The sequence below is a fragment of the Protobothrops mucrosquamatus genome, unplaced genomic scaffold, assembly GCF_001527695.2.
Source record: "Protobothrops mucrosquamatus isolate PMUCROS unplaced genomic scaffold, P.Mucros_1.0 scaffold1319, whole genome shotgun sequence".
NCBI classification, from domain to species: Eukaryota; Metazoa; Chordata; class Lepidosauria; order Squamata; family Viperidae; genus Protobothrops; species Protobothrops mucrosquamatus.
The window spans coordinates 378,125-403,160 of NW_015387520.1; the positions used below are offsets into that span (position 1 = coordinate 378,125).

Below are 25,036 nucleotides of genomic sequence, written 5' to 3' on the forward strand. Positions count from 1 at the left end.
AGAAACTTGATATACAAGTTAAAGTAAAATCCAAAATAAAAAACAAGCTTCCAAAGTTGGTTCGTCTGCTTACAAGTAAACTCACAATTAACTTCAAGTTGCAGCGGTGGCGGCGGCTTCTAGCTTCGCCGAAGCGAAGGCGTCCTGGATCGCGGAGAATCCTCGGGGCTCCGGAGGAGTTCTCGCCTACATCGTCCATTTTATGACCTTTCTTGTTAAGTGAATCATTGCAGTTATTAATAACATGGTTGTTAAGTGAATCTGGTTACCCCATTGATTTTGCTTGTCAGAAGTTGCAAAATGGGACATGACCCTGGGACATTGCAACTGTCATAAATATGAGCCAGTTGCCAAGCTTCTGGATTTTGATCATAAGTGGTCATAAGTCACTTTTTTCAGTGCTGTTGTAACTTCAAGCAGTCACTAAATGAACTATTGTAAGTCAAGGATTACCTGTATTCTTGTGCCTCCCTACTGAAGTTGCTCTGCCATCTTATTTATTATTTTACATTTTTAATCCCACCCTGTTGTTGTTAATCTTTTTCTTTTTTTTATGCCCATAGTCTTTTTAGTAGACAAACAGCTACGTAAATTGAAGAAAGTAAGAAAGGGAAGGCATGATTTCTCTAACCAACATACGTGTTTCTGCCCTGCCTGGAACTAGTTTCCATAAGATCAGATTTTTCTCGATTGATTGAATGGAAAGCAGCCAACCAGAATCTCTGCACCCAATCTGAAACCATTCATCATCAAGGTACAATACAGCAGGTCTGCTTTCGGCTCACAGACACAACTGGGGGCATTCACAATCAGAAAGACCTGCTGTTTGCAATAGTGGCAAATACCTGTAGTTCTGGTGTTGGATGAGGATGAAGGTCCGTTCTCAGAGCTTGTGCCTTGGTTTCCGAATGTTTCATTACCAGGCTGGGTAATATCTTCAGTAACATTCAGATGTCTAGGTCAGTGCTCTTCTATTTATAAGGGCTTCAGGTGTGGTTGTGTCACGTGAGGGTCTTGTGATGGTTCAGGCGTTATCAGAGAGAGGCTTGTAATGGGTCTTATGATGAGTAGCTTCCTTCAGGTCAGGGTCTTTGGAGGGTGTGAATTATCAGTGGGTCAGGTGTGAGTCATCAGTAAGAGGCTGGTGATGGGTCTTGTGAGACCTGCTGTTTCTTATAGATACAATGCTTACAAATTGGATCAGCATTAGCCTTTGGAACGGAACCGAACTGAAACCGTTTCCCATAAGTTTTTGGGAAGATCCAGATGTTCCATAAACTTTTTTTTTTGTAGGAGAGATTTTTCATGTGGATCCTGAAATAGAACTGAGCAGTAACGAGTTCAATTTGAGGAAGCTCGCTACAAAAGAGAACAGCATCCCTGTGCGGATCTTGCTGTTATATAAAAAGCAACTCTCAGCTAGACATTCTCTCTCACTCCACTCCATATTCAAACTTTCCCGCGTTCTTCACTGCTTAGTTTGCCAACAGACTGTAACTCTCTGGGCTGAGAGGCTATTCCCCATAGGGTGTTCCAATCCTCGCGAGATTCCCTGGGTCCTCTGCGTTTTGCGTTTCGGCCTGCGAGATTTCAACTGCAAGATCGCAAGCTGGGCTTGCAAACGGAGGCGCATGCGCAACGTCAATCTGTCCGCCATTGGTTGGAAAAAACATGGCGGTGCCCAGTTCGGAGGCGGGTGGTCGGCAGTTGCGATCGGGAAAAAACAACCGGATCCTGTTGGTGCGACATTTGCCCGCCGTCTTGACGGCCTCGGAGAAGGAAGAATTGCTGAGGCACTTTGGAGCTTCGTCAGTGCGGATCCTTTCGGACTACGGCAGGCTGGTAGGGAAGAGGCATCTTGGTGCATGCAGGGTTGTTTATAGCTGGGAGGCATTGTCAAGTTTTCAATAAACAGAGAATGTAAATTACAGAATGGCAACTCCTGGACTGGATGTATATTTGGGCTGTTCTTTCTCCTCTACCTGAAGGAAATACATTTATTTTAACTTATTCCACCCAGACCCGCACCTGTAAGATGGGCTGCAACATAAATTTGATAAATAAATGCCTCCTATAAGTGCCAGAGATACAACTGGCTTGAAGTAATCGAGAGACAAAAGCAACACATTTTATTAAGAGAGCAAAAGAACGAGATTGAGATTCTAAAGCAGTGTTTCTCAACCTTGACAATTTTAAGGCATGTGGACTTCAACTCCCAGAATTCCACAGCCAGCAATGCTGGCTGTGGAATTCTGGGAGTTGAAGTCCACATGCCTTAAAATTGTCAAGGTTGAGAAACACTGTTCTAAAGGATGACAAATACAGATATATTCAGAGAAGGAATGATGAATTCAGTCACAATTATAGAGATTATTTCAGAAAAGAATAAACAACCTGCCTTTTGGTTGTGACATGTGCATATAATATGTTTTCTCTTTGTATAAAAGTGAACCTATACCTGGTTTATTTTTCAGAAACATACAGCTTTTGCAACTTTTCCCAATGAAAATGCAGCTACTCAGGTGTGTATTGGGTTTTTAAACTATTTTTATCCCATTGATTTGCTTTTCATACTTGTATATCATTATGTGTGTTCATATAGCAGGATCAGGTAACTTTGTGTGTTTCATGTATTTTTTTACATTTTGACTTCCATAATTCATAAGAAATCTGGGCAAAGGATTATGAAAGAAAAACCATTTTTTGTGTTACTATTGTTTTAATATTTCATATTTTTATTGATTGTAAGCCATCTAGAGTTGTTTTCTGGTGAGATGGGCAGTCTATAAGTTAAATAAAAAGCAAATAAAGTTGTTAGTGATATTTGTGGGATACAGGTTGTCATTCCTGTAATGTAAAAACAAAATAGTATACAAATAAGTCTAATTTAATTTATTTGAAACAATATCCACTGCGACACTTCAGATCAATCACATATAGGATTACTGTATAAAGTAGCAATATTTTATATAATTAACTGCTGCTAAAAGCAGTAAAGATACTTGATATAGTCCTGGGAACTTCCAGTTAGTGTTTTGTATATTTAACAACTGCCAGATGCATAGACTTTAATCCCAGTCAGTAATGGCCAAGAAGGTTGGGAAACATTGTTAGCCTGTAGATGAGAAAGTAGGATAGGGTAACGTTGTCACTTTTGCTTTGACTCTATTTTTTGTGCTGGTTTTCCCACTGCTATTTGTTCATTTAGCTTGTATTCTATTTAAGGCTTTATCAAAATTACATCAGCTGAATCTTCTAGGCCACACTCTTGTAGTTGAATATGCAAAGGACCAAGACAGTGGTCTTGCAATTAGCCAGCCTCCTGAAAAAGACAAAAGGTATGTGGACATTTTAAATTCAGTAGATTTATAACAGCTTGAAAACTAAACACTGCAGGTAGCTAATAACATTTATCCACACTCGCTTTATCTGATTAATATGAAACGATCCATACTGTTTATCTAAATCATATTTGCATTACTGCTAATGATAATATAACTAGTAATGCAGTTAAAATNTGATGATAACTGTAAATGTTCAAAGACCACTTATATTTAAAGGAATATTTTGCATTATTCATACATTTAAATATTTGAGCATAACAAATTTAAATAGTGATTTGGATATTTGACTAATGTCTGTGAGTCAACATCAACTAATAATTTCATAGAAATAACTTATTGCTGTATATGTATTTTTTCAGCTTTGTCCTTTGATTCAGGAAAAAAAATTCAGGAATAACATGAATGAGCAATTTAGAAATTTTGCTTGTTGAATGAATATTAGAGTAAATTCAGCCTACCTCATAGCATTTTTATGTACTTGTTGTTTGTTATTATTTAGTCTTGAAGAACCTGTCAAAGAAGAGAAGGAACAAAAAGACCTAAGCTATCTGAGAATTGAAAGTGGAATTGCTCCTAGCCATGGGTCAGTGCCTGGTTCATATGTTAAAATTACCTAATTGTATCCTCAAACTACTTGCATGCATGTAAACAAGTTCAAAATCAAATAAGTACACTTGTTATTAACTTTGCAGATCAACCCCTTGCCCTTACACCCTTAGAACTGCAATATTTCCCAGAATCACTCTTACCATAACATTTACATAGGATGAGGGGTTTCCCCCCCCCTTTCGTTGGATATAACCTGGAAAGAAACAGAACATGCTGTTTTTGAAAAGATCACTGCACCCCCACCTTTTGATTCCATTAGTTGATTTGGTTGATTCTAATGCCCCCAAATGTATTTATGCAAAGATGTGTTAGAGCAAGGGTCCCCAACCCCCGGTCCGTGGACGGGTACCCGGCTGCAGCATGCCAGCAACCAGTCTGCACAAACAAGCAAAGCTCCATTCGTGGGATGCAGGCAGCACACAAAACTACGCACACTCCGGTCCGCGGAAAAACATTTCTCCATGGAACCGGTCCCTGGTGCCCAAAAGGTTGGGGACCTCTGTGTTAGAGTATGACGATTCTTGATTTTTTTTTCAATATCTTTTTCAGTATTGCCATTTTACATGGGTTGAGGTTTAACTTGTCAGTGTTTGTGTGCATCAGCACTAGAACATACCAAATGAAATATTACATATTGAACAGTATGGATCAGCATTTCAGCTTCTGAAATTACTCTTTATTTCAAAAGTAGCTTTCATATGGTATTAGTAGTTACTATTCAATAAAGACAAACACAATGTCCCCAAAACAACTTGTAATATATATATTTTTAAGTATATTGGTAGGCTATTGGCTGTGAAGTTTATCAGGCTCATATAGAAAATAGGTAAAATTACAGTAGAGAGATAAAGCATCAGTGAAGCAGATACATAAATAAATCCAAGATTATATGGGGCCAGACTGATCTTTGAGAATTTCTCAAGCGTCTATATAAATGTATAACCTTGAATGCTTAATGTGCTTAATCAAGCTAAGGCACCAAACTAGAAAGCAAGAGACCATGAGTTCAAGTCCTATATTAGCCATGAAACCAATTGGGTGACCTTAGGCCAGTCATTCTCTCTCAGCCTAACTCACCTCACAGGGTTGTTGTGGAGAAAATAGAAGGAGGAAAGTGTGTTGGATATGTTTCCCATCTTGAGTTATTTGTAAAAATAATAAGGCGGGATATAAATAAATACCTCATTGTTTTCTCCTACAGGTTAACGTTCCCTATAAATTCGTGCCTCAAATATTTGTATCCCCCACCGTCTAGTACAATCTTAGCCAACATAGCAAATGCTTTGGCAAGTGTTCCTAAATTCTATGTACAGGTAAATATGTATAGCTTCTTTTATTTGAATATAATATTCAACAGTATTGATTGTGCTTAATCCTAAGGCAAAAATATTACTTCTGGGTATTAACTGCTTAAATGTTAGTTATTAATGAATTATTACTTTAAGGGACAAATTCAATTGGTGGAAAAGCCTCAGGTTAATGTGTACGTTCAGTATTTGATCGAATTGACACACCTATTTTCTTTGGGAACAAGGTAGAAATTGCTGCATTCCTTCTATGTCTTTGCTGTCGTTGATCCTCCAAAATGAAGGCTTCACATTTGGCTCTGCACAGATATTAGAATTCCTTTTCAGACCTAAAGGAATCTTTCGTAGGATGTTTTTGATCTACAGTCTTTTATCTCTGTTTCTATTTATTAGTTGATGCTTACTAATTTATTGATCAGAAATTTCTTTTTTTTTCAGTATAGATTTGTATTTTCCACATTTACTCAAACGAAAGATGAATCTGAATTTAAATGATCCCTTTCAAAAACAAAGAGTAGTCACCCTCTCCCCCACCAATAAATATAGAGGGGAAAAAAGTGCTATATTACCCAGCTTCTCTGTCCTGTGAACCTAAGGTTACCAAGGCTAACTGAATCCAATCCTTCCAGTTCCTTACTCCCTAAAAACGTCAGCATGATTATGAGGCCAGAAGAAGAAATGACTGGATCCAGAAAGAAATACCCCTGTTAGGCATTACAGAAAAGTTTAGAATTCAGTAGGAATCAACCCCCTTCATACATCATCTGCAAAAGCATTAAAAGTCATATTGCTTTTTGGTATAGTTGCATTTTAACCGGAAACTAATGGTTTAAAAATTATAATAAACTTTCAGGCATCACCCTAAGTAGGCTTTGAACAGTAATATTTTGTATTTCAAGATCTTTGTTATAAAATCTGACTTTTAGACAGCTGTTATTATAGTTCTTTAATATTTCTATTTTGATGATTTTAAAATTGCAATTTTATTATTTTTAGAAGCTTGGAAGCACCCTAGGCGCATTTTCTTATGTGCTCAAATCTTTATTTTGCTTCACTGTGCACCATTATTTTTGGGAATGATAACAACTGGAACTTAACTTCCTTCTTCCTACATTATTGCATTATTGTATTGTATTAATAGATCACTGTGCTTTAAAATATGTCTGTATAAACCTGCCTTTGAAAGATGCTTAAATGAGGTAATTTAATTTCACATGAAGAATCTTCCCCTACCTTTTTCCCCAATTCCAGAACTTTGTCATGAAATGCAAATTTCTACTTAGCTGTGGGGAGTGTGAAACAGCTGTACAAATCTGTCATGCGTATTACAGAGTGTGGAATGTTCGAAGTACTATGGCATCTAAAGATCATTGGCATAATTATATGAAACCCTTGGAAGAACTGCTGTTTGAATATTATGCTACTATTCCGTTTCAGGTTCTGCATCTTATGAACAAAATGAATCTTCCACCTCCTTTTGGACCAATTACTGCTCGGCCACCCATGGTAAGGAACTTTACTGTTTACAATACCAGGAAGAAAAGCAATTGTGCATATACAGTATAATTTTAATTTACATTTTTCTCCATGAGGTCAGAAACCAGAGTACTGCTAGCTTTCATTTAAGTGCCTGTATGAGCATAGTGGAGAGTTTTAACTTTTTTGTTAAAATGGAGAGTATTGTGAAAACCTATTTCATTAGGTCGTGGTAAAAGATTTGCCTCAAACCCTAAAATGGAAAAGGATTCAGCCTAGCTCAAATTTGCAGTATCTTGTTGAGTTTTCTGCCACTTTTTTAGTCTTTGTTTCTGTTGCTCTTCCTCGTGGTGGAGCAATATATGAACCACTTGGCCCACTGTGGAACATCTCTCAAACAACTGGAGCAATTTTGATAGCCTTTAAATATTAGGTTATGTATTGTCAATCTGTATAATCCAAAATAAATGAAAAATATGAAATTGCAGTTTGTACTTCCCGTTCTAACTTCTCATTGCAGTCAAATACAGCAGTTTGGTTTTTTTTAAAGTTGCATACACAGAAAAGTGGTTTGCTTATCCCTCTTTGGTCTTCACTCTGATTTAACTGTTGACTTTCAGTTTGGGGATGTGTTGCAAATGTGATGCAGAAACTTTGGCCTTTGGTTTTATGATTGCACGTGATAGTTTGTGATAAGGAATATAACTCAATAGATCATAGAGTAATATGATATAAGTGTGTATGCTTAAATGTGTATGTTTTTATGTGTATCCCTCTGTTAACACTGCTGGCTCATATTTAAATGATTGTCCACTAGGACTCCGAGATCCCTCTCAATAGTAGTAACAGTGAGAGGGATCTCGGAGTCCTAGTGGACAATCACTTAAATTAAGTGTGCTGCAGCTGCCAAAAAAGCCAATACAGTGCTAGGCTGCATTAACAGAGGGATAGAATCAAGATCACGTGAAGTAATAATACCACTTTACAATGCCTTGGTAAGGCCACACTTGGAATACTGCATCCAGTTTTGGTCACCGCGATGTAAAAAAGATGTTGAGACTCTAGAAAGAGAATGAGCAACAAAGATGATTAGGGGACTGGAGGCTAAAGCATATAAGGAACGGTTGCTGGAATTGGGTATGTCTAGTTTAACAAAGAGAAGGACGAGGGGTGACATGATAGCAGTGTTCCAATATCTCAGGGGCTGCCACAAAGAAGAGGGAGTCAAGCTATTTCCCAAGGTGCCTGAAGGCAGGACAAGAAGCAACGGATGGAAACTAACGAAAGAGAGAAGCAACCTAGAACTAAGGAGAAACTTCCTGACAGTTAGAACAATTAACCAGTGGAACAACCTGCCTCCAGAAGTGGTGAATGCTCCAACACTGGAAGTTTTTAAGAAGAGACTGGACAGCCATTTGTCCGAAATGGTGTAGAGTTTCCTGCCTGTGCAGCGGGTTGGACTAGATGACCTCCAAGGTCCCTTCCAACATCATCATCATCATCATCATCATCATTATTATTATTATTATTATTATTATTATTTCTTGCATTTAAATGATTATTTGAGAGATGATTTAAATAATTTAAAGTTCTATGTTTTACTCTCTTTAGTATGAAGAGTTTATCCCTTTGCCACCTCCTATTCCTCCTTTGCCTCCTGAGGAGCCTCCATTGCCTGAAGACGACGACAGCCAAGACTCAAATAAAGATGAGTCTGAATACGAAAGTGCCGATGAAGAAGAAAAAGAAAGGTTGATAAGACCGCAGCAAAGTGCTGTCCTTTGGGTGCAAGTTTTAGTTTCCGTGAGCCTAAAGATAGTAGAATTTGGAGAGTATGCTCTTCTGTCGAAATGTTAGCAGCCTGTGTCCAGACAGCATTAAGACATCCTCGAAAGCAGTAAAATCAGCTTGTTTCAAATATATGCAATTCAGAACTACGGTTCAGTGTTGGCCTTCGGCTACGATGAACTTAAGTACTGTAATATAATTTATGCTTTCTTTGTACCTCTTCTAGAGCATGGCAAAATATAAACCCAATCCTGCTGTTTAGATAGAAATTGATAGACTTATTATAATTTGGCAGGTTTGGCTCCTTATCCAGACTTCATAACTACTTCATAACTTCTGTTTCTTTTGGGGCCCTGCACCGAACTGAATCATTATGTAATTCAGAAAAGAAATTGCAACTGGAAAAGGATAGGCTTCATACTTAAGTTTTATCAGAATTGTTTTGTAGATTTTCTGCTGTCTTGGGCTTTCAGCATGAGAGAGGCAAACCTATAAAAAACCATAACTCTTTTAGTTTCTGGGCTATGGTTACCTATTACAATATTGCATCTCTTGGAAAGACATTAATATTTTACATAAAAGTCAGCCCCTTACTCCCTTCTCCTTTTCCAAAAGGTTAATATCTAAGAAGACATTAGAAAAATTCCTTTTTCTGTACGGATATAAAAAGTTGTGTTTAATTTTTAGATTTACAAAATTGATGGAACTAGCAACACTTCAGCCAAAACGACAGATACCAACAAAGCAGCGCCATGCAAGAAAAAAGAGAAAGATAAAGGACTTATTAAATGTTTCCCTAGTTGCTCCACCCAGGTATGACACAAAAGTTAATGCATAATATTTCCAATTTATTGTAAACCTGATTTTACTCTTATAGATATTTTGAATGAAAACTACTTGCTTGTTGATCTTCACACAGCACACTAAACCAGTGTTGCCTGCCCATATTATAGTTCATGTATGGGGAACATACTATGCCTTATATTTTTATGGCATATTTTCTTCTAGGATATGCACATCAAATGAGAAAGAAAGCCGTTTTGTTGAATGTTTGCCTAGCTATAGTACTCTGTAGCCAATAATTGGTCTGAAACTCTAAGGCAAGCTGTGGATTTGTGAAGCATGAAGTCAAAATCCATCATAATATACAGAATATGTGATGTGGATCATAAGGAAAATACATTATTTTCAATTTCCTGGGTTTTGACTTAGTGGGAATTGAAAATATCACCTTAAGCTGACTTTAAAAAATATTAAATATGTTTTTTTTAAAAAATAGGAATAATTTACAGTGTGCATAAACTCCATGTTTAACATGAGATTGTAGCTCACATTAGAAACCATTTGGAAGTTAATTTAGCATATTCTTTTGGCTTCTGTCAGAACAGAAATGCCTTAAGTGGAATTGTTCCTGAAAAATGATGGGTTGAGATTTGATTTCTCTCCTAGTTAGATTTCTGTCTGTGTGGCCTGTAGATGCACAGGGGAACTGTAGTCCCCCTGCTTCTCCCTGGATTATTTCCCAGGTTTACTAGCTCCAAGCACTATAGATAGGGAAGAATTCCTTCAGCTTCTTGACAGCTGAATCAAGCAAATATTCAACCGGAAAAGCTTTTTTTACAGGCGTAAGTAGAGATGGCAATTTCATCTCTTCTAAGGAGCAGCTTTATTTACAGGTTTTAGAATAATTGATTATAATAATGAATCCCTGTCTGATTTTTGCCTCAGGAGTTAATAAAATTGCTGTAATGTTTGAATTGTTTTTTTAAAAAAACATACATTTCTGAACTACCTTGAATATTCAAAAGATTGACCAAAACCATATAAAAATATTTTTTTCCTTAATAAAAAAATGTCTATGGAGATTCTCAGTCCTCCAGGTTATGCTTGTCCCAAAAGTACTGTTGAAAAGGCAACAGGCCTTTCTTGATTTTTTTTCTTGAAAACGTTTCACTTCTCATCCAAAAAGCTTCTTCAGTTCTGCCTGAAGAAACTTTTTGGATTAGAAATATTTTCAAGACAAAAAAAAGCAAGAAAATCCAGTTGCCTTTTGAACAGCACATTTGGGTTAATAAAAAATAATCAACTAAGGGACAGGTTTCTCAACTATGATACTTTATTTATAGTACATCTGAAGCAGTCTGCACCAAATTTATCACCTTTTCAGTGATTCGAAATTTGTCCCATGCCACTGATTATAATTTGATGTAGACTAAAATATAATATTTTAAGGATTTATAACCAAAATTCTGGGCTCAGTTGTAGTTATAAATCGAGCACTACCTGTATAGCTTATGTTTTCAAATTACATTGTTCCAAATAATCTGTAGCACACAAAGTTAGTTCAGAAAGGAATGTCTGCTGAAAGATAATAGATTGCTTAATTGCCTGCTGTTGTATAAAATATCAAAGTGCTCTCAAACAAATGTAAAATGGTTAGGAGATGTGGGGAAATACCATTTAGCAAAAAAAAAAAGAGCTTTATGTTGTATTTTGAACAGTAATTTGCACCCAGCTTTGACACCTTCAGATGTGTTTGAGCAGCCACAAACCATAGGTATCAAGAAGATTGAATTCAACATTTCTGCAGATACGCCTACTATTCTTCAGAAAAGCCTTGAAAAGGAGAACAATGATGGTATGAAATGAGTATTTGCTTATAGACAACTTAACAGTTTAAATTTCTTATAGTGTGCACTTGTATGTAAGGAATGGGTCAAATTGCTAATCTCTGTGATCTCTCTGAGGAACCAGCTAGTTGGGCTTAGGCAAGCTAATTTCTTAACTGCCATCTGTATTTAGTAAAAAATAATAATAATAATACCAATAGTGATCACTAAAGTTTTGCAAGATACTGCTTTAAGCATTCTAAAATGTGATGTAAGCATTAAGCATTCAGACTGTCCTCGCTTACTGACCTTTCATTCAGCGATCATTTGAAGTTACATTGGCACTGAATAAGGAGATTTATGACCACTTCTTAAAGTTGCAGCCATTGTAGCCTCCCCACAGTCATGTGATTGTGATTCGGGTGTTTGGCAACTGGTATGCATTTACGATGGTTACAATATCCCGTGCTCATGTAATGGCCATTTGCGACCTTCGCAGTTGGCTTCCAGCAAGCAAAGTCAGTGGGGAAGCCAGCAGGAGATCACAACTCAGGGTCACATGAGACATGGTGGAGATTTGGTTAACTGCCACAGCTGGAACCTGATGAGTTGCTATCATAAGTTGGGTGTGGTCACATGATTGTTCACTTTATGATTGTATTGCCTAAAGTTGCTAATTCCAATTGTGGTCAGTAAATCGGGACTAGCCATTCTTACATGGAGTTGGAACAAATGGCCTGACTTGAAATTACAAATGAAGGCAGATATACCTGTCCCAAGATAACGTTGCAAGATCCAATCTGGGTCGATCACTGGGACCAGAGGTTTACTCTTTTGAGCTTTTGTACTCTTGTACTGGAGCCCATCTTCTTAACTGACCCAGATTGAATTGAAATTCTTTGTTTAGTTATTACGGTAGTATTTTCTGACATGTCTACCATGAATTTTTATTTCTAGCAGTTACTATTTCTGTTGATGATAGCATCAATCTGATATACTTTTAAGCTTTTTTAATTCAGCGAGATTAAGGATGCTTAAGTTTATTTTATGCTGATGTTGTTAAATTGTTCATTCAACTCTTGTGACTGGATTAAATATCATTTAAACATTTTGCATCTTTTAAAATAAATTTAGACTCTTGCTCGTCAGCTGATGATATAGCTAATGAAGGATTTGGAAAACTTTTCCCGGCTCCCAGTTCTAATCATAAAGAGGACACAGAAGATGAAGAGGATGAAATTCCTTCAGAATTTGTTTCTAAAAGAGAGTTGGAAAAAGGCAGAATCTCAAAAAAAGGTGACTTTGTAATTTTTTAAGCATTTTGTAGCATACTGTGGAAATACTGCATTTGATTATATCCCCATGTGATATTAACTTTTAAATTTTGATCTGTCACTGTAGTCTTATAATCAGTTTTAAATATTAAGTCAAGCAAGTTACCCTAAAATGCAAATTACAAATAATAACCTGATTTTTGTGTTTTGGTATGTTCCAGAAATGGGAACACTTTATGTCTTCAAAAATTATGACCCCGGAGAGCCAAACTGCCGAATTTATGTGAAGAATTTATCTAAACAAGTTCAGGAAAAGGTAACTGGAAGCGGAGCAGAATGTTTTGGCTCTTTGGTGATGGTTACTAACTTTTCCTGTTATGTTTTTATTTCAATCCCAGGATTTGAAATTTATTTTTGGAAGATACATTGACTTTTCATCAGAAACTGAACGAATAATGTAAGTGTCTGGATAAGTCAAGTAATATTATTAGAATTTTTGTTATCCCCCTTTTTATATATATAACTCAAGGTAGTGAATATATCTAATGCTCCTGCCTCCTGTTTTCCCCACAACAACAACAACAACCCTGTGAAATGGGTTGGACTGAAAGAGAGTGACTGGCCAAAGTCACCTAACTGGCTTTCATGCCAAAGGGAGGCCTGGTACCCACAGCCTCCTGATTTCTGGACCAACACCTTAACAAGCTATGACCAGGTAATTCCCAAGTTACGAATGTTCACTTAACGCTCGTTCGAAGTTATGCGATAAGCGCCTCCTAGTGCTTACGAGCAAGTCCCGGAATTACAAATATTGCAGCACCACGGCAATCGTCCGCCCTTACGAGCAACCGCTGTGACACTGCAACATTCACCCTGGTTATTTCCATCCCTGCCCCAGGCCTCCCTAGGCACCAGGCCTTCAGTACTTCAATCCTTCGCTTTCTTGGCTGCTCCAAGCCTTCGGTGCATTCGCAGAGAATGGAGGCCTAAAGTAATGCAAGATCTCGTGGGATAAGTGGGGCGAGATCTCACACTACAGATCTCACGTGATCTGATGGTACTTTAGGGCTCTGCAACAGAGAATGGAACTGAAGCCGGGGGATGTTTCTGGGTGGCAGCAGCTTGTAGAAGGCATCTGGCGCCCAAATTGGACTGGAGGGCCGTGGAAGCATCCCCCGGCCTCAGATCTGGGCGGCAGCAGGAGACGGATCTTTTCAAGGTGAGTCCGGTGCGACAGGAAGGGAGGGGGAAGCATGAGGTATCTTAGTGGGTCGGGAAGGCCTTGAGGGCCATCTCTAGGCCCTCCATGGCCTTCCCCACCCTGAGATACCTAATATTCACATAACGAGCCGTGTGCGTCTTAATGAGCAAGGGAGTGATCTCGTTTGAGGTACGAGATTCACTCCCACGAGTTTCCGAGTTACGAGTGGAATGAGCAGTCTCCATTGCACTCGTAACTCGAGGACTGCCTGTATATTTCCAGGAGAAGAGTTTTTTTATTCCCCCTCTAATACCTTAAGAATATAAAATAGATAATAGATGGGAAAGAGACTATAGAACTAAGAGAAAGTGGAAAATTTGGGGAATAAATATTACTAAAAAAAAGTTATGGTAATGGACAAGCAAAAAAAGCAAGCTATTTAGACATGGACATCTTGAGTAAAAACATGGCAGATAACAGTATATATTAATGTTTGAAGAAGATGATGTTTCATATACATTTATAGATTGTAAAACATGGAGTCTATAGAATAGATAGTTTTAAAAATGCTAATGGGGATTAGTTGCAGACAACGATGCTAGAAACTGAGGATGCTAGCAAAAAGCAACCTGGCAGATATATTTTAACTATTATGTCTCAAAATAAGCCAAGGTTAATAGGGGAAATTTGAAGCTTCAGAAATCACCCTTTACTTTTATTCTAAGCCTTGTAAGAAGCTGATTTAAGTGGCAATTTTTATATAGAATATCATCTCAAAAAAAAAAGCTGCCACGTTGGGCTTTTTGAAGAGATAGTTATATGAATGGTATATGATCTGAAACAGTTGTTAAATTGTAGGAACGGTCCACTCTGTTGGATATTGAACAAATGAAAAAATAATAAATTGCTTTCCCTTGGCATATACTAGGTTTGATATACGCTTAATGAAAGAAGGCCGCATGAAAGGACAAGCTTTTATTGGTCTTCCTAATGAAAAAGCAGCTGCAAAAGCGTTAAAAGAAGCAAATGGCTATCTCTTATTTAATAAGCCAATGGTGGTTGTATCCTTCATTTAAAAAGTTGTTTCATTTTAGTTAGCTGAGCAAATCCTCCATTTAGTAACGTATACGATTTGAACAGGAGTAGGTTTCTGTACTTATTCTCACCCTAAAACTCAGATAAATTCAAACATTATTTCCTGGAAGTATAAACGTACTGGGCTTTATCATTCATTATCCTATTTGAGGTTCAGCTGTGAGCATCATGCATTACACATTGTGTCTACAGATAGTTCTTGACTTCTAATTGGTCCTTTAGCGATCACTTGAAGTTACAGTTGATCCACTAACGACCATTTGAAATTACAAATGAACCAAAAGGTTCTTACAACCTGGATTCAAGAGTTCTGATGGCTCAGAACTCCCCCCCCCCTACTTCCAGAGCCACATGATTGCATTTTGGGAGCTTGGCAACTGGCCCACATTTACATCCATTTGCAGCGTTCCCATAGTCACATAAATGCAATAAATGCAATTTATGTTCTTTTTTGCTGGAAACTGGCATTTACTTCCAATTTCCGGGCAAAAAAAAAAAACCAATTGCTGACAATCAGCTTGCTTAACAACCACTGTGTCCGCTTAATGACTGCCTTGCTTGCCTAATGACCACTGCAAAAAAGGCATGGTCATATGGCCATCCATTTAAAGAGTGGCCCAACTTGCAACTGTAATTATGGCCTCAATTATGGTCAGAAGTCAAGGACCACCTGTATTTAAAGTCTTAATTTTGTGGCTTGCTACAATGTGTGAACACTGCCATATCTAATCAGGATAAATGACTTAGCATTGTAAATGTAAACTAAGACTCTGCCTCAAAACAGTTGGGAATGGGATTTCCTAGAATGGTAAGTTGTAATGCAGACCTTTTTTTTTCTCGTATGAATTTCTATTTTGCTAAGTTTTACATCAATGGTTAAAGTAGTATAATTCTTTGAAGAGTTTAAAGGACATTTGGTTATCTCCACTATACCTAGTAGGAATGAAGGGAGAAAAAAGTCCATCCTGTGCTTACCTTTTTTATAACTCCCAAATAATCCGGAGACAGACTGAAAACTTTCTAACTGAATGAGCAGTTGCCTAATTACTGAACTTATTGGGACCATTTGTGACTTTTGTTAGCTTCATCATCACTTCACAATGAGATAAAGAAAGATTACTTGCAATTACTGGCAGAATCAGAATGTTATTTGGATATTATTTGTTCATAAAATCATTGATGATTATTTTTAATTAACTCTTCATGCATTGTTGTCAATATTATAGCATTTTAGTTTGCTTGTCTATTATCTGGACATTTTCTATGCTAATTAATTGCTTTTGCTAGGACTTGCAATTAGGTTTTTGTTCCTTAATAAATACCTAGCAATTTGCTCGATCAGCAAGACCAAAGCCAGATTCCAAAGAGGAGAAGAGAAAAGGGAAAAAAAACTGAAAGTAAGTTACATTCTCACAACCCATTTTGTCTGGGAAAACATTTATATAAAAAATGCCTGGCTCATCTGAATTTGGAAGGTGGAGCTTCAGTTGACAAATAATAGTTTATAAGTTTAATTGCTTTCTATTATTTTTTAAATTCACAGCTACATTTTTGGAAGAAAGCTGATTGGACTTTTTTCCATTGATAAATTTAATTTTTTGTCTATGGGTAGATTTTTCTCCCCCCATAAAGGAAGATTATGAATGTTATCTGCTGAGTAGCTGTATACAAAACTCCTTGTCCCAGGAATAGGAAGTGAGTTCTCACTGGGAAAATACATGAGTGGTGGATTGGCACACTTTGGAAGATAAGTGTTCTTATGAAAATCGGAGTATTTTGTCCTAGGAAGTGAGTTTTGCATATACCTGCTGTAGAATTTGAAGCAGTACATTCAGATACAGTTTATCCAAAGTGATACTTAGGCCAAGATCTTAAGTTTTATTTAAACAATGTTGATTTCTGGTGAATCAATACATTTTTCTATCTATTGGGTGCTTGTTTGCAAACTTTTATAGTGTTTTTTTTTAAAGTGACATATATCACAAATGAAAATCAGCCTTGAATGAATCCATTTGTAATGTGTGATTTTTGACTAGTCTTCCTGAACTGTGAAATATCTAGCTCTATTCTCAATTAAATGGTAGAGGAACTCGTTTAGGGTTTTGTCACAGAAAGGTTAGTCTGACTTTTCATTACTAAGCAAAGTCCTTTAATACCTTTGTATTTGTTTAAAAGCTTAAATGGTTTGGTGTTTCATTTATATTATTTATGTTTGCAACAATCCTGAGATCCTGGATACCGAATCTCTAAGCATCACCCAATCACATCAAATGCCATATCTAGCTACACTGGATGCACATTTATATATTAGATTTTTTTAAATCCCACCTTTATTACTTTGTAAATAATTCAAGGCAGCAAACACACACAATACTCCTTCCTCCTATTTTTCCTACAACTATCTTGGGAGGTGAATTGGGCTAAGAGAGAGTGACTGGCCCAAATGAATCAGAGCATCTAGATCAGAGGCCCCCAACCTTTTGCACCAGGGACCGATTCTTTGGAGAAAGATTTTTCCGTGGACCAGAGGGGGCGTGGTTTCATGTGCTGCCTGCATCCAGCGGATGGGGCTTCATTTGTTTGCGCGGCCCGGTGTCGTTCCACGGACCGGAGGTTGAGAACCCCTGATCTAGATGCATATCAGCAAGCAGGGACTGTCTTCTTAGCTTATTAATTGGCTTGGATGAGAACACCAGTCATTCTTGATTGTTAAATTTAAGATTAATTGAACCTAGCAAATGTTAGGTTCTTGATTGTTAAATTTAAGATTAATTGAACCTAGCAAATGTTGCAGCATCAGATACTGTCACATGATATTGTACTATGATGTGGATACCTAAACGTAAATAATAACCATTTTAAAAATGATCAAAATCTCATGAGATTTTAACACTCATCTCTAATCTTTCATGTTTTTAGTATTTCCTTAATTCCTTAATATTCTTAATGCTGAGATTTCACAGATAATGGGTAATGATGTCAGAGCCCAGAGTTTTTTTCCAGTTGGCTTAGCTAGAATGTTTTCATCTTTAAAGACCTAGTACTATTTTAAATATGTATAGTATGTCTTAGCTAATTAAAAATTCTGATAAGTTTTAAACTGTTCAAAATTTTTAGGATAAATTATTTTTATGGATCTCAAAAGTAATGATTAGTAAAGAATTTCAGATTTTTTCATCTCAGATAGGGTAGAACACTCCTTTAAATTCATTGTATGTCAAAAGTGCATGGGGCCAAATTTAAAAGTTTTCTTCCTGATAAACCCTTTTTGTAAGCACACACAATCATTAATGTTCACATACTGCTTGCTCTTTCAAGTGGTTAAGATGTTCACCTAGGATCAATGAAACTCAGCTTTCAAGTCCATCCTCAGTTATGGAAGTTCACAGGTGATCTTGATTCAGTCACTTATTCTCAAATTGATTGTAGGCAATTTGGGCAAAAATTGGAGGAGGGAATGCTTTGCATGCCTCTTTGAGCATACTTGACGGTGAAATAGAAAACTAACAATAAAATAATATGTGTTCTGCTTGTTGCTGCTCAATCAGTTCTCAAATTATGAAGAATTCAGAGTACAAGGATTAAACCTGCATTTTCCAGCTTCCTTACTGCCAGATTATTTAGGTAACAGCTGAGCAGTGATGAAGTAAGCTGCTTCAACAACCTGGCCAGCTCTATAAGTCTGCAGAAAAAGCAGAGCATTATTATGTCTTTTAGTTCCATTTCAAAAAGACAGAAACCCACCCAGCCCCTGCAGGAAAAAAAGCCAAGCTTGTTGACTGAAGCCGTTTATAAATTCATAGGTTAGGGCAGTGCTCATAAGCACCACATAACACACAAACCTTCATTAGTTGTCCATTGTATGGTGTAAATATGCATTCTCATGAGATCATTAGGTCTCGAGATTTAAATAAACTTCCATTAATTGAATTAATTCCATTAATTGCCAGTCTCACCCCTTTGTTTTGATAGAAAAGGCTTATACCCTCCATTACTAAAATAATCCTTATAGGTAACCTTAATGAACACATTTCTTTATCGTGCCTGCATGTGGTGCTATGCTTATAGTGTCTACAGCAAATTTGAAAGGTATACGTTGTTAAGTGGAGTCAAGGGAAATGTATATTATGAAAATGGTTCTTTTTTCCCAATTTTATCTCTGGGTTTATGCTGAAGAAGTACAGAGTAGTTTATGAATGCTGTTGTGACAAGAGTGGCTTCCTGCTGTGTAATTTCACTGGATATATTTTGAACAAATATATTTAATGTAGCTGTATAAGCAGCATTTAGATTGGATCATAGCTACGTGTTCTAGATGTACATTGCTTAGCTTCTGCCAAAGATTGTCACCATAGAAAACAGGACAAAAAGTGAGAAAACTTAACAAAATTGACGTAGTGGCATTTTTCAAAAACTATGTCAAGTAGCGTAAAATAGCGTAAAATATTGTTGTAGATTTCAGATATTGTGCCCATTTCTTTAGGTTATATTTGGTTACAAATTTTTAAATAATGATCACTATTTCAAAATTGGCAGTCTAAATGAAAAAACAACAACAGAGAATAAAAGGATTAAACCACATTCTGCTGTTCTTCTTTAGAAACATTCCTGCGTAAATACTGCAATAATACTGTGTCATGAAAAGTGTATCCTTTCTTGTTGTATCCTTTTTGTGAATCTTTTTATTCTGGAAAAACCTTATTTTCTAGCACTGAAGTAGACAAAATGTAGTAGTACAGGCTGAAATAGTAATTCTTCTTTCATTTAACAGGGCATCCACAGATTTTTCTAGCCTTTAAATGTGCCTTTTAAAATCCCAATTATGGTGGCCAGGCCTTCAGTAAGTGTAAGTGCTCTGCTTACGTTGGTAGAGCTTAAATGCTGTATTGTATACTAACTGATGGCCTGGACTCAAGTAACCACTGCACTTAAATTACATTAGAGAATATTGACTTCCAATATCATGGGGGTCCAGGGAGAAAAATGAACTCTTTGTATGTAGTTATGTGCTTCTTTTGATCTACAACTCAGCTGTTACTATCATGTATTTTTTTAAATTTCTTTGATTTCTGTGGCTGCCCATCTCAATAGGTCGGTGGTGTACACCATGAAACATAAAAACGGCCCATCTTGCTTAGGATTTTGTTCTATATGAAACAGAGTAAAGCATAATAGCACTTAAAGACCATTGGATTCAACTGGCCTTAAAGACCAGCTGGCCTTCCAACGAATAGAAGGACTTCTTCCTTGAATAAAAGGAACTGTAAGCTAGAGGATACTTAGGAAGGAGGAGGCAGTTCTGGCCCCTAGACTAGTACTTGCCCCGTGGGGAGAGTCTCCCAGTTTTCAGGAGCAGATTTTCAAGAAGGAGAACAAATCACAATTTTTCTCTTTTCCTCCAGTGAGATCATCCTGCTCAGTAAAATTTCACCCAATGGAAAGTATGGGTTCAAGTCTTAGCTTGGCTTTTTTTTTTTTTAAATGAAGTCTTTTCTGTTGAGTAATATATGGGTGTTTAACGCATTTTTAAATTATTCCAGGTGCGTTTTTGAGTTCCATGTCTTTCAAGTGTGTTCGAGCTCTGGGAAGAAGATGCATGGTAGCAGAACTGTTGAATAGTATGTAAAAAAAGTACGCAAAATACCATACAACATTCTGGTAATTTTAGGTGCATCTGTCTTTTTAAACAAAACTCTTCCAATGGTTCACATAGCACTTGTGGAAAATGCTTCACTTAAAGCTCTAATAAAATATTCTGTTTTGCATTGTTATTAATGGTTTCACTAAAGCACTTTTTTTTTGTCTGACATCAAACCAGAAAATGATAATCCCTAGGAACAAAATATCCAAAGGAGTATCTGAACTTTGTCTTGGAAAGTTCATAGAAAGGGTGTTTATTGATTTGGGGAGTGGAAAAAGAGAAGAGGTAAAATGAGCTGTACCCTGATGCGTAATTTCCTTTCGTGGGAACTGGGGGGGTTGCTGCTGGAAGTGCTGTTCTCCCACTTTGCTCCTTTTTCTTGCATTGTCAAGAGGTACCAATGACTCACACCCTGGTTGGTACCTCTTTACTCTCCTACCATCGGGTAGGAGATACAGAAACATATCCAGCTGTACCAACAGGCTGAAGAACAGCTTTTATCCATGGGATGTCAGGCTCTTGAATGGGACATAATAATTTCATGCATGACAGACTCGTGAGGCCGGCGTGCTGTACAATTAGCTCATAGGGTGTAATAAGTTGGGGGTTTGTAGTCACTGTGAGTTGGGGGGGGCATGGAGGGAGGCTCAGCCAATCTTACTGTATACATGTTATACTTTGATAATAAAGGTTCATTCAAAAGTGTCCGCCCTTTACCATAACAGCATAAAGGAAGAGGATCAAAAGGAAGAGGGACTTGACTCAGCATCAGTTCTGTTGGAATCTTTACCCTGGGTTAATTAAGCATTCCAGCGATCATCTTGGGGCCCAAGCCCAGTTCACTGGATAACCCTGATAGGCCACAGGCCTATGCTCTGATCTGATCCGGGGGTGAGGATTCTGGTTTCCAAGGATTCAAAGAGATTAGCAAAAAAACTGGGATGAGGGTGGGTGGGGGAGCTACAGGGTGGACTTGCTTGTCCCTATCTACAGTTCTTCAGAGCTTCCAGCAATGGATGGAGATGAAGCAGAGAGTTACTCCATCAAAACAAGTTGGGGAACAAACAAAACGTCATCAAGATTCGTAACGGTGAGAAAAGCTTCAGAAGGAGATTAAAAAAGGGAAATGGCTGGCCCTGGCCTAATCCAAAGAGTTGCTAAAAGGCTTACGGTCCTAAAAAGATTTTTCAGGCGCCTTTTGATTATGAAAAGAGATTTCCAGGAACAATAAACACTGCTATGCTTATAGATCTGATAAGGAAAACTGGTATAAGGTGGATCCAACTCTGATAATTATCTTACAAAGATAATTTTTCCTACCCTGCAGTCAGCAGTGCAAATTGGAAGAGCTGAGGGGAGAATGTTGGTGCAATCTTAGTTTGGAAAGCTCTTTCCTGGGCCCTTTTAATACCATGTATTTCCTGTTGCTAGTAGAATATCTCTGCACATAGTATGGAAGGAACAATTGAAGACGGGCATCCTGCTTTTACTTCCAATTGGAACTTTGGCCTCACTTGGCACACCTGCCAGTCCTCCACTGCAAAAGTTTATTATGGCATTGTCTGAAAAGATTTGCTCCCTGCAATAGTGATTTTGACTCCTTGACTTCACTGTAGCATTAAATTTGTGCTCTCCTTGAATAAAATTGGGGTACAATTGGGAGTGTGTGGATGTCAGAGAGAGATCCAGAGAGGAAAATCTGATGGGGCCATCTGCCATTTCTTTGTTGATGTCCACGATGGAACAAGCTCTGTTCCCTAGTGCATTTCCACAAGATGAGAATTAGCGGTCCTTTTGTCAGTGACCTTGATATCCGGGGGAAGATGGTCATTATGGTACTTGGTTCCCTCTATCCTCTCAATTGGAGGACACCAGGGTGGGAAGAGACTTTGGTATAGTTTCAGTGCAAGTTAAAAACACATTTAAAGTTCTGCTTCATACTCCTGTCATCTCTCAAAAAATAACATCCAGCATGCAAGAGAAAATACAATGGAGATTTAAAACAAGCCAAGCCAGGTTGACAAATGAGTCTCATGTTTCAGCCTTTGACATTACAGAATTAGCAGATTGGCAAGCAAATAAAGAAATATAACTGCAATCCTCCAGAGAAAACCTAAATCCTCCACCTATTAAATTATCTCAAATGCTGATGTCCAACCATTACTCCGGCACAGCTCCAGTACTTGCAGCTTCTAAACTGAGCATCATGTGATTAGAAGGATTTTTGAAAATTTATTCTAATCACCTGGGTAACAGTTACAGACTTGCTGGCAGTTAAAAGTTCACAGTGCTGCTGTAAAAGTTTGGGAATTTGGAAGGGATTGTCTCAAAACATCTGGAGATCACTAGAATAGGAAATGTTGAAGTCACTGAATTCACACAAGAAATTGGATAAAAGGCTATAGTGCCAGGATTCCTTAATTTGACACTGGGCTAATTAAAACTTTTTTAAAAATATTTTTTTAAAAAAATCAGGACAATTTCTTTTTTATGGCTATGAAAGTAGGAGTTGGAAAAGAATTTAAAATGACCTTCCCATAGCAGGGAATGTGATTTTTGTACGAATTTGCCACATTGAAGACTTGTGGATACAGATTAACTTGATTCTGAGGAAAAGTGGAAAAATAGTTCAGTGCAAGCAAGCTTGCAAGCAAAGTGAGGCATGCTAGAATTAAAACAAGAAAACACCAACCTAATTTTATATGCATACATCAGTGGGGTTCAGATGGTGGCGTCTTGCCAGGAATCAACTTTTGCATTGTGATATTCCTTAGGAATGGGCTTAACAACCCAAGCTATCAAGTTTGCAGAATTCCGCGTCATTGTACAAATCGTATAAGATATGATCTACTTGCCCAACTCATCCCGATTAGCTTTTCAGTTTCTACTTGCTCGTTCCATTTTTCTCTTTAGGGATTCTGTTCAAACAGCGAACAAGCTTGCAAAGTCCATGCTTTTTTTTTTTTAATGTGTCAATGACGTTTAATTTCAGCCCATGACTCTTTTGTGGACTTGTAACACCTGGAAAATAGGTTTGTGCGATGGAAGTCGGGATGATAGGTTGGGGGGGGGGGCGAGTCAAAATGTAAATACTTTTGCGATATTTACAAGGAGGTTAAGTGCGGGCGGCTGCGGTTGCGAAATCATTAATGGCAACGAGGAGTCGGTGAGTGGTTGGCTGCGTTGTGGACACGAGAGGGCAGTAGTTAAATGTTTCTGCTTTCTGAAGGTTTAGGAAGGACTGTAGGTGGAGGATAGGGCATTATTAAGTCGGAGAAACCCGGCGCAGGAAAGGGACGCCATTCTTTCTCCTTTCAAGGACTGGTGTAAGGCTAAGTTGACGGGCAGCCGGAGAGCAAAGGAGGAGCAACAAAGGGCGGATTAAAACAGCTGAGCCATATGCAGGTGCTTCACGATGCATTCCGCTGCGCTTTCCTCAAAAGACGAGTCGGGCCTGGTTTTGTTTTTTTTTTAATTGAGGCGGGCGCGTTTCAATAAAATGAACCAATTTTATTTTGGGAGTAATCGGCCGCGTAGAAATTGAATAAGCTGTAAGAGCTAAAGTTAACGGTCTGTCAAAGCCCGCAGTTAAAGTGACCGGTTTATGTCGCTGCAGAGCAAAAGAGAGCGACAGTTCTGAAAGCGAGTAAGGCTTTCCTAAACCTTCCTCCCAAGGTGGAGTAAGCACGTTTTAGAACAGTGTTTCTCAACCTTGACAATTTTAAGGCATGTGGACTTCAACTCCCAGAATTCCACAGACAGCATGCTGGCTGTGGAATTCTGGGAGTTGAAGTCCACATGCCTTAAAATTGTCAAGGTTGAGAAACACTGTTTTAGAACGATGCCCAGGTTTCGGAGTGCTGCAAAAAGCCCGGACGACGGCTAGATGGCAGCAAAGCTAGGGATAGTCCGGAAGTTTGCAGCCCGGAAATGGTTGGAGGGGGGGGGAAGGTTGTGTGTTTTCTTTTTTTGCAGAATTGACTGCCCTCCGCCCTTGATGGCCCAGGCAGGTCTGCATTTGCTCCCATGTCTATTCCTAGGCAAGAGAATCCAACGTGCTTACTCATATTTAAAGCCCAAGATAAAGGTAATGTTGAAGGTGTGTGGAGGTGCATCTCCCGGTGTTTGAAGGAGCATCTGTGTGTCTGTGTGTGTTTTCTTCTCTGGGATTGGGAATCACACATTGCCCCTAAGCTAGTGTTTCTTAAAGGGTGATCTTAGGCCACTGGGGTCTCCCAGGACCTTTTCCGGGGTCCCCACATGGTTCAAAGTTATGAAGGAACTGAAAAAGTAATTTTATGATTTTATGTTTATGACTGCCCCACAGTCACATAACCACCAATTGTGTTCTTCACTGGCAGCTTTCAATAAGCAGAGTCAATAGAGAAGCTTGCAGTCAAATCGGAAAACATAGAATTGTTGGTTTCAATTGTGGTCAGGATTATTTGTAAATAACCTCCCTGACTCCTGGATGAGAGGACTACTTATCCTTAATAATTCTGTCTTGTCAGGATTTAGTTAATACTTACAAACTATTAGTCCAGAACCCACACAGCCTTTACTAATTCTCATTATATGGAGGAGTACAGGTACTATCAAATACTGATGTCAGTTTCCTACAGTCTTGGTGGCCCCTCTGAATAACTTCATAACAAATGTTAAATTGTACAGGTAATCCTTGACTTAAGATCA

The 25,036-nt window shown here is 38.0% G+C and overlaps 1 protein-coding gene across 2 annotated transcripts; it reads left to right on the top strand.

Annotated features, from left to right (window-relative positions):
• Window positions 1-1,656: 1,656 nt before the first annotated feature.
• Window positions 1,657-20,474, top strand: RNPC3 (RNA binding region (RNP1, RRM) containing 3). 2 transcript variants are annotated; one of them, XM_015821385.1, is made up of 15 exons: window positions 1,657-1,842; window positions 2,475-2,522; window positions 3,226-3,338; window positions 3,844-3,927; window positions 5,155-5,266; window positions 6,698-6,766; window positions 8,348-8,487; window positions 9,212-9,337; window positions 11,026-11,162; window positions 12,268-12,429; window positions 12,629-12,723; window positions 12,806-12,864; window positions 14,537-14,669; window positions 16,030-16,100; window positions 19,304-20,474. In XM_015821385.1, the coding sequence occupies exons 1-14, from the start codon at window positions 1,672-1,674 to the stop codon at window positions 16,096-16,098; spliced, it is 1,518 nt and encodes a 505-aa protein (XP_015676871.1). In that variant the 5' UTR covers window positions 1,657-1,671; the 3' UTR covers window positions 16,099-16,100; window positions 19,304-20,474. The 2 variants fall into 2 exon arrangements, with proteins under 2 accessions (XP_015676871.1, XP_015676872.1); XM_015821386.1 differs by having other exon boundaries at window positions 20,244-20,474.
• The last annotated feature ends 4,562 nt before the right edge of the window (window positions 20,475-25,036 follow it).

Bases quoted from the DNA above. Each gene is read 5' to 3' on its own strand.
- RNPC3 (XM_015821385.1), top strand. From the start codon at position 1,672: ATGGCGGTGCCCAGTTCGGAGGCGGGTGGTCGGCAGTTGCGATCGGGA. The intron at 8,488-9,211 runs GTTGATAAGACC...TTTAATTTTTAG, and splicing joins GATGAAGAAGAAAAAGAAAG to ATTTACAAAATTGATGGAAC. The intron at 9,338-11,025 runs GTATGACACAAA...TATTTTGAACAG, and splicing joins TCCCTAGTTGCTCCACCCAG to TAATTTGCACCCAGCTTTGA.